The 13,754-nt window shown below is 41.3% G+C and overlaps 1 protein-coding gene across 1 annotated transcript in view; it reads right to left on the bottom strand.

Moving 5' to 3' along the window:
- Positions 1–6,440: 6,440 nt before the first annotated feature.
- The window catches only part of GALNT6 (polypeptide N-acetylgalactosaminyltransferase 6), a 30,045-nt gene continuing 22,731 nt past the window's right edge, over positions 6,441–13,754 (bottom strand). Inside the window, exons 7-10 of the mRNA XM_018570954.1 lie at positions 13,394–13,525; positions 10,651–10,752; positions 8,257–8,415; positions 6,441–7,390 (exon numbers count right to left, since the gene is read on the bottom strand). Of these exons, the coding sequence (XP_018426456.1) occupies positions 7,277–7,390; positions 8,257–8,415; positions 10,651–10,752; positions 13,394–13,525 (507 nt within the window). The 3' untranslated portion in view covers positions 6,441–7,276. The remainder of the gene's footprint in view (positions 7,391–8,256; positions 8,416–10,650; positions 10,753–13,393; positions 13,526–13,754) is intronic.

Below are 13,754 nucleotides of genomic sequence, written 5' to 3'. Positions count from 1 at the left end.
TTACATGTTACATATCGCTGCGAACGTCGCAGTGAGAGCAATCATTTCAGGGCCATCAATCACTGATAACACTAAACTGATGAGCTGAAAAAGCTTTTAAAGCGTCGCCTATGGCTAATTTTGGGTATGCTAGTGTTTTGCGATTTCGCGAGCGCGCACAATTCTTAATAAGAAAGCTCTGTGTGTCCCCAAAAAATGGTATAAAATTTATTTCAGTACAGCGTTGCATGACAGAATAAATGTCAGTCAAAGTACTGCACCGCTGAACACTGAAAAATGGCCTGGCCAGGAAGGGGGTCTAAACACCTGGTCTTCAAGCGCTTAATGGTTAACGCAGTTCTTTCTGAAGCCACCATTGGTTGAATATGCTGCAACCAATTTGGCAGCAGCCAGGCGAAAAACCCTGCTTTAACTTAACCCTTAATAGACAACTTTTTAGCAAAGCTGCACATGTACAGATTGAAATCTACTGTAAGTTAAGAGTAGAAAAACATAGAATTCAGAACATCTTGTAAAGAATGTGTGGCACAAGTAAATACTGATGCTTCAGTACCCTACAGGGTCCGTTTGGTCACACAGTTTCCTTGAGAAGCAGTGCGCCAAAACATCAGTATTTACTTGTGACATGAATTCTTCGCTGCAAGCACTATTTTGTTCGGACTGTACCGGACCATACCGCAGACATTCTGTGCCTTGCGATCCCGTGCGGCCGATTGCATTACGGACGGAGGGCATGGCTACAGTGCCATTCACGTCAATGGACCGCCACGCCCCCTCCTGCCACACAAAAAAAAGGTGAGCCGGCCGCAATGCAATGCATTCTGGCCAGAACGCACTGTGTCTCGTGGGAATGGGGCCTTAAGTCTAAGCTGTGCACGGGCCTTTATATATGTGATCTGACTGATGCTTAGGTCCTCTCTCTGCTGTGAGATCCTGCTGCCGTGTGAAAAGGGGTTGAGTGCTGATAGAATACTAAAAAATTTACATTTGTACTGTTTGATGTGAGGAACCCTGTTGTCAAACTGGAGTTTAATTAGTAGCTTGCCCAAGCAGATGTTTTGTTTATGCTATGGACCTGTTGTACAAAGCCCTTCTGCATTAAACTGTGTTTGTTTGCTGCCTTGGTAAATAACAGTGCAGGATGAACCTGCTTGGACTGTTCCTTGGTGTACCTGTCTCATGCAGTTTACTGCTAATACTAATTCAGCCTGTCCCCCTTACAATGATTATAATTATATTTAGAACTCAGAAAATCCATCATCTTGTTCTCCACTCCTGGGATGTAGACTACTGATAGGGGCAGAACCCAAACTTCGGCCTGCTGAAGAATCTGTTCGACTTCTCATGCCTTCCTCATACTTTACGTATGCCACTACCATGGAATTGTTGGACCAATGTCGCAAATTCTCACCAAATGGCTTCAGCTGAGGCTCATCCAATGCAACAGGGACAGCTGCAGCTCCAACAGGTTGATCAACAACTTTGAATCTTTTGCTGTCCTGCAGACTGTCCTCCTTCCAAGGCACATAGATTTGTCACAGAGTACGTTATTCCTGGAGGGAAGAGAAACTGGTGGAAACTTCCCCTTTCCAATAGAAAGACTACAGAAAGTCTCATCCAAGCAGTCTTTGAAACCCTGAATCTGGATGACACGTCTGCAATTTCTTCAGTTGGCAGCTTGCAGACCTACTTTTTTTCTGACATTCTACTTGCAGATTCATATCTTTGACTTATATTGTCTGTAAGTATTTCACTGCAATCCCTCAGCCCCCCTGATTAACTGTGGAGATGAAAAAAAATCAGCCACATAGGCAGTATACAGATTCAATTTGTCTCACGTCCAATGAAAGTAAATGGACATCATAACATCACGTGCCCTTAGACTGCCGAAGGACGGTGGGCGCAAAGGGCAGTCTCCTTTAACCACTTCCAGACCAGGTGTTTAGACCCTCTTCCTGGCCATTTTTCAGTATTCAGCGCTTCGGGACTTTGACTGACATTTATTCCGTCATGCAACGCTGTACTGAAATGAATTTTATACCATTTTTCGGGGACAGATAGAGCTTTTTTTTTTGGTGGTATTTAATCACCACTGGGGTTTTTATTTTTTACTATATTAAGGAAAAAGTATTGAAAATTTTGAGGAAAAAAAAAAAGAAGTAATTTTTTCATTATATTAGGAAACAATGATTATTACCCATATTTTTGGTAAAATATAAAAGACGGGGTCACGTCGGGTAAATAGACACCAAACATGTCAAACTTTAAAATTGCGCGCACCAGCGGAAAAAAAAATATTGCAAAAAAAAAACTACCATACCCAAAACTGATCATAGGCGACGCTTTAAAAGCTTTTACCGCTCATCAGTTTAGTGTTATCAGTGATTGATAGCCCTAGAATTATTGGTCTCATTCCGACGTTCGCGACGATATGCAACATGTGCGGCGTAATGGGCGCAATCGTCATTTTCGCACGTATGCGCACCCAACGCCTGTTTGCATGCGTGTATGTATGGGGGGACTTTAAAAAAAAAAAAAATTAAATTCTTTTTTATGTGTAACTTTACATTTTTGGGGGGAAAACTTTTAAAAAATGTTCCTATTTGTTTTTCCCCACTTGAATTTATTGCTATCCCATAGGGGGCTAGGAAACCCCCCCTTATGTGATAGCAAAAGAAGTGACAGGTCCTCTTTATGGAGACATCAGGGGTCTCCAAGACCCCTAATATCACCTAGAACCCCCCTGAAGAAGCTGATGAAGCAGAGATCTGCTTCATCAGCTTCTCTCCAGCTTCTGAAGCTGGAGAGTGACACGAGAATGCGGAAGTGATGTAATATACACCAGTTCCGCATTCTGACAGCGGAGAGGGGGCCGGAGGGAGTTCGTGTACCGATCTCCCTCTGATCCCGTCAGAGTGGCACTATGCTGGTCCCGGGCACAGCGGAGCCCGGTACCAGCGTGACAGCGGGAGGGGGGGAGCCGCGGAGGGGCGCACATACCGGGACCTCATACAAGCGATCCGCCGGCTCTATAGCCAGCGGATCACTTGTATGTTAACAGGCATCGCTGCCCGTTTTAAAAAATCGGGCATTTGCCGCTCGCGAGCGAGGGGGCATGGCTGAGCGGACGTCTAAAGACACACGCTCAGATCAAGAGAGCTCCTGGACGGCCGTTTTTTTACAACGGCCGGCCGGGAAGTGGTTAACCAGTGTAAATATATGTTGCTAAAATTTGCTTTACGTTAACCATGTCCTAAAAAATTAAAAGACAATAGTTTCTCTTCAAAACACCCATTTTTAAACTGTTATATACGTAATATGAGAAAATCTTTAATACGTTCCTCTGGGAGACGCAAATCAGGTAAGCAACTGTACAAAGATACTCTTGTTGACGTGTTTGAGGAGCAAGGCCATTAGGTATTGAGTTTAAGATACCAGATGACTCAGCATATTCTAACAAACACACAAAGAATAAATGTTCAGAAATACGGTTTCACTATATCGGCTACTCTATGCCCTTTAAAATACCATAGTGCTGTTCCTAGTTCACTTGCTGACACAAGATGTGCAGATACCTATCCAAAAACAACAGGGATGGGAGGGGGTGTAGAGATATGTTGTCACCCCTGAATTGTTCATTTCAGTCCTGGGATTCACCTTAATACCCGATTGTGACAGCCGCAAGTACTTTTGATCCCTAACCCTTTTACATAGAAGAGTGAAGTATTGGGACCAAAAAGGTGGAGATTTGCTTGCAGACGGTTTATTACAAACCTTACATATACACTTTTTCTGGGGTTGGCCATATAGTACTATTCACATGGCAACCACAGGCAATTTTAGCATCACCCCAATCCACTTCATAACATTAAATCAAATTACCAGTCTGGTGTTACACATGTCTACGCTTTAAGGTAGGGCTAATGTTTTATTGGTGGATACTAAACAGCTCCTTGTCCTTGTTCTGCGTCAGGTAAAGATGTAAACTCATTGTTTGGGGTAGGCATTGGATGAATAGATAATATGGGTGTATAAAAACATATAGGTATTAAAAAGGAAGATAACCCTTTAACTGGAGATTAATTTGAGCAATTTGCCAATTCTACAGTTAATATCAGAGTTTATCATTAGGGCTTACAGTAGATCTATTTATTGTAGATATTTGAAAGTGTGAAACATCTGGACATGGAGAAACCACAGAAAAGAGACATTTATTTGACTAAACAGATGAAGGTTGTAACCAGTTGCCACAATACTTGTACCATTTTGTACAGGATTTAAATAAATGTCATAAAAATACACAAAATTACTAAATTAGAAATTCTTTTATATAAAGACAAAAGGTGTAATTTCCTAAGGTCAAATTAACTAATCAGTCACAGTGATTTAATCTTATGATTCCCCAACATAAACCCTTCATCTTAACATACAGTTAAAAAAAAAAAAAAAGAAAAAAAAAGAAGAAGAAGAAAAAAAAAAGTAAAAGCAAAAACTAAAGTTAAACCACTGTCCAATATAGCGGTTTATTTGTAGCTCCGTTGTAGCAAGGCCAGAAGCTGCAGGAAGAATGGAGAAATATTTTCTCAAATGGTTATTCTTTGTTAAAGTGACACTAAACTCAGGAGTCAAATCTTAAAAATGCATTCAGCTATCTTAACTATTATTAACTATTATGTGAATAACTTGTCTGTAGATCCTCAAATTATCTCCAAACTAATGCGGACACTGTCCTTCCTTCTGGAGGGTGGCTACTTTTCTTCCCCATGGTTCCTATGTGTTTTGTAAAGTACTGTAGTCACCGCTCCAAGATCACTCTTGTGATAAAAGCAGTCTCGGGTTTAGTTTTACTAATTTGTATTGAGATTGTAGTCCACCATAGGAGCAAGCTTGGAGTGGTGGCTACTTAACAACACACACAGGGACCATATTGAACAAAAGTAGTCACCCTCCAGAAGGAAGGACAGTGTCAGCACAAATTCAGAGATGATTTGAGGATCTGCAGCTGAGTGATACACAAATAAGATACATTTTTGTTAATAGTTAAGGTACTTGAATGAATGCATTTTTAAGGTTTAACTCCTGAGTTTAGTGTCACTTAACAGAATAAATTTCTCCATACTAACAATTAGACTACAAACATACTTCAAATAAACCACGTCACACAAAAGGGATATTTATGGCACAGTAACTTAAAGATAACCTGTGTGAACATAAAAATGTGAGGTATCATTCCCGCCTTGTTTTTAAAGGTGCTCTTATCCCTCATCTTGGGATGAGGGATAAAAGCACCAAATTTCATGGGCTATATGCTTGTTACAGCCATGAAACCTGCATCATTAAACACAAGTTAACAGGGACAACCCTCAATCTCTGTTCCCACAGTGACAATTTGAAACTAACCGTTATGAATTAAGAGAACACTACCTGGAAAAGCTCTTACTGCACCCTGCACTACCATTCTGTCAAAACCAGTCCATTCAGTGGCATGTGTATTGTTTTTTTCTATCTTCATGTACTTCATGGCCCATTATATACCCACTATGTTCAGAGCATTAATATGTACATGTACCAGCCTTCCCAACTACTAGAAAAAGAGAGAAATATGGAAATACCCTAATTACACTTGCATACAAAAATATCCTCTCCCAGTGAATCTTGCAACAATTTAGTACTGTTTGGTGAGAATACATAATGCAAGACCCGTCACTTCATTTTCCTCCCTTCTGTATACTCTATGTATCCCATCTCTTTGCACCAATATTGCAGAACGTTAGAGTCAATCACAGCTTCAGTCAAAGTCTTCAATCACCACTATTCTAGTATTAGATAAGACGAGGGAAGACTTAAAAAGGACTGAAAGTAGCATGCACACTCAAAATATCCTAAAAATTCAATATTTTGGCCAAAGCTGAAACATCACTACTGTATTTTAAAGTTGTTAAGCATCTGTTTTATGTTTTACGTTTTCCCAATCACAGCCTGTTTTATATGTCATATCCCCTTGGAATAGAATCTAGCATTATCATATGGCCAGCTGTGAATTGTGTTAAGGTGCTTTAATGCAGGTAAGACTGAAGCAACTAACAATTTCATAAAATAAAGACACTTATGGAATGATTACATACAAGTGTTCAGCCTAGGACAATTTATAAAAAAAAGTCTAATGGCTTTGTGGATTTGTAGACAAGTAAAAGGTCACTTATGAACCAAGCCCCCAAAAAGGCCAATAAGAAAACAAAAATCTCTGTCTAAATAAAAACTAAGAAACTAAATCACAGTTCGAGGACATTGGGTTGAAATATGAATATAGCAAATACATTGGACCTGCCATTCTGCTATGGTTGAGAACAAATTTCATAAAGCCGGGCAAAAGGCAACAATGTTGAGCAAACTGCACAAACACAGTTTAAATGATCACATGTACCATTACTGCAGTTGGATTGCTGAAAGAAGAATTATTATGGGTTATTGTATATTGACTGCTCTTTGCCTTCTTAGATGGTGGCCTTGGTGCTGTGCAAAAGACTATACAAATACATAAAATGTACATTTCAAAATGGATGAAATCACAGTTAATCTCACAACATTCTCGATTAAAAAAAACTTCATTGCAATAAAGTTGCGCTAATCTCCTGCCAGAAGAGTCATGTAATGGGAAGAACAATTCCACTTTGTGCAGATTGATAATTGGCCAAGCAGAGGACAACCAGTCCAGTGTGATTCTGTGCAACCTTACAGTAATCTTGCCATATTTATACAACTTGAGGTCATAAATGTTGTCATGATACAAGTCCCAGCACGATCTGAGGCCTGACTGTCCATGGCAGCGATGGATTTACTTCAGATTGATTATACTACCTTAATTATTGCTATATATAAACAAGTGCAGCACTTCTCAGATGAAACATCATCTCTGCTCAAGTTCTAGTGGGATAAAACCCAACAGCTGTATGCTGCACACTTGCGTAGTGTTGGAGAACAACTAGTGCAAATCTGGCCTGTCCAAATTTCTCTTTATAATCCATAAATGCGGTTAAGGGGAACCCCAACACCCAGCTTTATGAAAGCTTATTTCAATGGAAAAGGTGTTCATTTGGTTTTTTTCTTTTCCTTCAAGGCACGGATCTAAAATGTAAACGTTTTAAAATGATAAGTTTTAAATGCTTCCTGCCCAGTGGCAACTCTGAGAAATGGGCACTTTTCTCATTAATATCCAGGGGATAAGAAGGCACTGAAGATAAAGTCCTCAAGTAGCAGTCACTGAGCATGATGGGAATTAGCTAAAGCCCCAGCGCTGGTGTACATCTCCAGGATTACAGTTGGTGGTGGACGGATGTTCTCCCCGGGAGGTTAGACATAGTTGCGAGCCAGTGTTTCTTAGTAAACGATCCTGAAAAAGAAATGCATTCCTTAGGACATCCGGCAACTAAAGTGTATGGTTAAATTAGGGTAAGGTTTAAAGTTAATGGTTGAATATCAGGGTTTCTCTTTGGTCAAAATATCAATACAAAACATACCATTGAAAGTGTTTTGTTATATCTGTTAAATGGGGGGGAAGAAAATACCTGTGGATTCCACTAGAAATTAAGTGAGCTGATAACCTTCTGTGCTGTACTGCATTCTTATAAGTTACCATTGCTCCATGTTCTCTGTGGAACACAGAAAACACTAAGCCCATGCTGAACCCAACCATGTGACCTTTGCATGTGGACGTCATTGTGGGCGAGCTTAAGCACTGCAAACGGATGATCCTCTTTCCTAGTGCTCGCACTGTGGGTCGGAGCAGACATTCCATCACTGCTGGAGATTGCAGTGTTGTCCATGGCTGGGGCTAAACTTCACCCAGAAGCTGCCTTCCTCCCTCAGGATTGCTAATTTGCCTTACTTTGCCTGCCATCACCTTTGTGAGTGCGAGTTTATCTTTTTGCCACTTGGCTAAAGCTTTGTTGGTTTACAACACTATGATTTACAATGAGAGCTCTCATGTACTGCTCCTTATTTTTATGTACCATAAAGGTATACCAGCAAACACAGAGGAAAATGGAATTCAGAGGTGGCATGCAGAAACATACAATGAAGGAGAATGATTGGTACATATAGTGAGGTTGTGTACAATGTGCAGTCTAACCTATAACTTGGTCCTTGTGTTCTACTGTTTACTCCTCCTCTTGGCTGCCGGATCTTCTAAAGATCATAGCAGAGTCCCTGTACTAATGAGATACATCTACTGCAGGCTAGATTGAGAAAATGTCTTACCTTAGTAATTTCCCACTCCTCATTTCCTGGAACAGTAGTTCCTTTTCCCTTGTATTGACATTCTCCAAGCTCCACTGGACCAGCACTATATTTGGAGCGCAAGCACAGCTGCTTCCCAATATTATGTCGCAGTTCATTCTGCGTACTATATTCAAAGTACTGAAACACATAAGCACTGGAGTTAGTACATAGTACTTAGTAATTAGAGAACAGAAACTAGATACTGTCGTAGAAGTCTGAAATTTAACATGCATTTAATTAAAGTGGTAGTAAACTGCCAACATGAACGTGGGAATAGTGGGTCCCCAGGAGGTGTTTGCCATAACGTGCTAGTATGCACAGCATATTAGCTCATTATGGCCGACTTGCCTTGCAGGCGATCTCCTCCAGCACTGCAATGTCAGCACTCTCCTCTGCCAGTGCTTTCATCTTCACCCGGTCTTCCTTCAAGGTTCAGCATCTTGCATGCGCACAGGAGTTACTTCTTTTCAGCACAGGACCTTGCCAAGCATGTGTGCATGCACAGCTAAGTGCACACAAGCTCTGGCAGGCAGGAAGGCAGCTTTTATGACAGAAGAGACATACAGAGACCTACCCATCAGCAGTTTCTTCTTTTATTTTACCTTTACTTAAACGTTAAGCCCATCACTTAAAAAAACTATATCTATGTTATGTTATGTTCTAAGGATAACTACTTTAAAAAGGAATTTGGTAAAATGAGAAAAATTTAGCTTGCAGAAAACCCTTTCTCTTGTCCCCTAGTATTTCTTTTTTTCCTAGTGAACACTGCCTGTGCCGCATGTGCAGTGCAACATACAAGTCGGCTCTTTTCTGGTATCTGGAAGATGCCGGAAATTAAGCTGGGTGCCGTGAAGGATGTAAATCCTGCAGGCATGCACAGGAGTTACATTATAAGTAGCTTCGCAACCAATTGTCAGGAGCCTGGATGAAGTGGCGGAGAAGATGGCAACGCTGGTGAGTGACAAAAAGGGACAGCTCAGCCAGACAGCGCTGGAGAATGGTAAATGAGCAAGTATACTGTGTATCACCAGCCCTGGGGTCCAAAGTTCCTCTTAAAGAACACTTTAGCTTTTTAAACGGTCACCACAGAACCTGGCATATATTACCTCTGTATTTCCTATACCTGTGTTCTAAAGGTTATCCCCACAAAGTCAGAGCAATGAGAACACTGATTTGTTTACATTCAGTTGTCTACAGTGTATAACTGCAGTGGAGGACTGAGAACAACAACAAGGCACCAGGGTCCATCCAGATCAGGGGTTTTCAAACTTTTTAAACAGGGGGCTAGTTCACTGTCCCTCAGGCATTGTTGGGGGGCCGGATCATAGTTTGGAAAAAAAAAAATATTACTGTATATATAAAGAAAAGAAAAAAAAACAGATTTGTGAATTGATTTTCATGTATCTGTCAGTGTAAAGGTCACAATTTATTAGGCAGCCTAAGACCTTTTTAAAAACGCTGATGAGTAAAGTTAAAAAAAATAATTGTTCTCTATAACTAGACAACCAGGACATATAATTGATTCTATATTATCCACAATGGGTTAACAGCACTCTTTCTCAACCCTGCAGCAGTAGATCTCAGTGCTTGTACCTGCTCTCAATAGTAGTCCATGCCCGCCCTCTCTGTGCAGCAAGTAGCTTGTTCCTTCCAAGAGCCAAGCCTCGTTCTGAGGCTGCTCTAGAGATCACATGACCTTGCTCCAGGTGGCAAGCCTCACTCTGAAACCTTACCGGAAAGGTTCAGTCTGCTAGATAGAGCAGAGTAAACCTTTCCGGGATAAAATGCCTCTCTCGCGGGCTTCTGGGAGATGCTATCTAATAGCGGGAGACTCCCTGAACGTCGGGGAGACTTGAGATCCCTGACGCCTATGGCAGGGGGCATGCGGCCTAGCAGGCCAGGTCAAGGTCCCTGGCAGGCCAGATCTTTTTTTTTTTTTACTATATGGTTAATATGTCCTCCACTAATGCAGCACACTCCTCATTTATGACTCATGACACAGAAAAACAGGTTTAGGGAGAAGTACAGCATATATGTTTGCTTCTTACAATCGAGACAACACAGAGAAACACTGGTGCATTCCATGTTGTTCTGGTCTTGGCCTACAGAAATTTTGTAAACTGCACTATACAGTGGAGTCTACAGACAGGTTGAATGTAAACAAATACATTTCTAATCTGCCTGTGAGGACACTTCTCAAAAGCACATAAAAATTAAACTACGTGCAAGAGCCATTTTCGGTAGTTGGTCTCCCTGGATTAAAATGGTATTCAAAGAGATTATATAATTTTAAAAGTACAGTAATCCTTTAATAACATCCTACTATCCACACGTCTTACTATACTATCAGAGCAGTTTGTAGTTCTTTTGTACCTGATTTCCTCCCATCCCATGACAAGGGTACATGATGAGAGGTTTTCCTCCATGGTTATTTTCTCCAACATCAAGGCAGCTCTGGGATCCTTCATTTTTAATCTATAAAGAGGGAAATGCTGAGTTTAGCACACTTTCAATATTGTTCCTTTACAGGTGTCAGACAGTCCCCCTCTAGGGGCAGAATCAGCATTGATAAACTTCCTTAAAGTGGAGCTTTAACCCCCTTTGACTAAAAATCACATCAGCATACAGCTCTGCATGCTGATATGAAATCATCCTACATTCATAAGCTAAAACAAACATATTTTTCTTTTACTTACAACTTTTTTTCCCCCCCACTTCCTGGTCCACTTTGGCACGAATGATGTGATCGTGCCCAAGCATTGCATCCTGGGAAGGTTACATCAGCAGAACATTGCTGGGAAATCTCATCTGTAACCAAATGAGATCTCAGGGAAAGGCTGTTTCCTCCCCTGAGAGAATGTGCATGGTCACATGTCCTAGTCACACGTGCCAGAGTTCCAGGAAGTAAAGAAAGATCTAGTATCCTGCCCTTAGTTAAAATGCCCACTGTGCAAAGACTTGGGAAGAAAGCAAAAATAAGGTATGCAAAAAAATAATAAGCCGGCAATTATCTAGAAGTATGTGTTTGTACATTGTCATTACTAAACATTTCTAAAGGTGTGTTTGTTGTTATTGTGAAGATATAGGTAAAGTTCCGCTTTAAAGCATCTGTCAGGGAAAAATCAGAAAATAACATACAGTACATCTCTGCAATACATACACATTCCCCCATGTTTCATCTCCTTAAAAGAACCTACAAGTACAGAGAAATACAAGTTGATCTGCCAGAAATGCACTCAGCTCCCTCGTCCTGTTGTGGGCTGACAACAGCTGTTTTGTGGACTGAGTGGTGTCAGCCCTGCCCAGTTTACTTTTGCTGAACTATTCAGACCCACCTCCTATCCTATTGTCCACAACATAGAGACTAATCATTCTATAGTTCAAGATAACAAAAGGGGGTGGGGGCGAAAACAGACTCTTCGAAATAAAACAGTCAGGGCACAGAAGGCAACTCTGAATTTCTTATTTGATCAACAAGTACTTTTTGCATTTATCGAAAAGATATAACAAAATGCTTTCTGTGGTTTATATAAAACAGACTACAAGGGATCAAATAAGGAGTTCATTGTCAGGGTTTACATACATACATACATACATACATACATACATACATTTTAAAGTGTATCTAAACCCATAAACAAAAATGAAATATATTTCCTTAGGATGCATTCATTTTCTTTTGTTTTTGTTTTTCTTTTATTTTTGCCTGGTGATACTGCAAATAACACTTCCTGTTCCTTTGTGGCTATGCTCACTCCTCTAATATATTTATGGAGGGATGGGTTGTCACCTAGGTTGGACTGTCTGTCTTTGTTCATCTCCAATACCTGCTAGCTGGCGGCACTCGTAGTTTACAAAAGGCATGCTGTGTTTTTGCTTCCAGTTCAGCAATAATTCTAAGGCTAGTTTTGAAGCTTGACATTATTGGTATCTATTTACTGAACCTCAAGCTTTTATGTTTTACCACAAAGTGTCGGTTAAATTGTGTCTATTTTTTACTTAAAATATAGATTTAAAAAGGAGAACTATGGGGTTTAGGCTTTTTCCCATATTTATCCTTAGGGTAACAGGAGGACACAAACTAGCGTCCTCCCGTCACCCTAAGCTCAGTATACCGTGAGCTACAGCTCGCGGTATACTGAGACGCCCCAGTATACCGCAAGCTACTGCTCGCGGTATACTGAGACGCCGCAGCTGAAGCGGATCCTGACAATTATGTCTGGATCCGCCCAGCTGCGTGAGCGACAGCTGGCTCTGCCTATCTAGAGGCAGAGCCAGCTGTACCCGTCCCCTCCCCTGTCCGATCCGCCAGTCAGCGTGTGCGGATCGGAGCGGGGAGGGGGGAATCCAGCCCCTCCCTTGTCACGGCAGAGAGCTGTGACAGGATCGAGAGGTGAGCAAACGCCGGTATGTGTTCGCTCACTTGTCGATCTACTGAGCCGACCTGTGACAGTCTCATTGTCACAGGTCGGCTAGAACTATGAGGTGTCCTGACAATTATGTCTGGATCCGCCCAGCTGCGTGAGCGACAGCTGGCTCTGCCTATCTAGAGGCAGAGCCAGCTGTACCCGTCCCCTCCCCTGTCCGATCCGCCAGTCAGCGTGTGCGGATCGGAGCGGGGAGGGGGGAATCCAGCCCCTCCCTTGTCACGGCAGAGAGCTGTGACAGGATCGAGAGGTGAGCAAACGCCGGTATGTGTTCGCTCACTTGTCGATCTACTGAGCCGACCTGTGACAGTCTCATTGTCACAGGTCGGCTAGAACTATGAGGTGAGTGAAAAGCACTCACCTCATAGTTCTCCTTTAATAAACAGTAGTGCAAATATCGTGTGGCATGAAAAAAATGCAATTGCCACCATTTTATTCTACAGGGTCTCAGCTTTCAGATAGCATTTAGAGAAAGGGCTAATGCTAATACGTGGGTTGGTATTACATGCCATCGTAATAACTCTAAATACCTCTACCCTATCACCTTTTGCTGGAGCTGCCAACCCATCTCAGAAATTAAGCCCACATAACATACATAGCGCTAGACCAAAGTGATGAGCAGTAACTGACCCGCACAATGATAATGTTATTCACAGTTACTCTTCATTATCTGACCACAAAATACTTACAGCCCCAAAATAAGTTGGTGAGAGGTCTGGTATGAACATCTCTGGGTAGATATTTTGGAGATACCATGAAAAATTCTTACAATGCAAATCATGTTTGAGCTTTAGCCGCGGCATAATGTCTCCAAAGTTCCTCTGTAATCAAAGATTTCAGCAAACGTTAAAAGATAAGAAATACTTAACAAAATATTATACTTCTTGTGAATATCTGATGTGAAACCAATGCACTGCTGTGTATTAGATAATGGGTTTATTTCAGTGATTTACATGCATGCTGTCTTTTATATTTCCACTAGAGGGCAGACAACAGTCTGCAGAGTTGTATCATCTTCAGTGGAAAGTCCAGGAGACAAAAAAAGAGAAT

The sequence above is a fragment of the Nanorana parkeri genome, unplaced genomic scaffold (assembly GCF_000935625.1).
Source record: "Nanorana parkeri isolate BGI_ZX_2015 unplaced genomic scaffold, ASM93562v1 scaffold1638, whole genome shotgun sequence".
NCBI classification, from domain to species: Eukaryota; Metazoa; Chordata; class Amphibia; order Anura; family Dicroglossidae; genus Nanorana; species Nanorana parkeri.
Note: the sequence above shows the minus strand (reverse complement) of the source record. Positions and strands in the feature narration are given on the sequence as shown.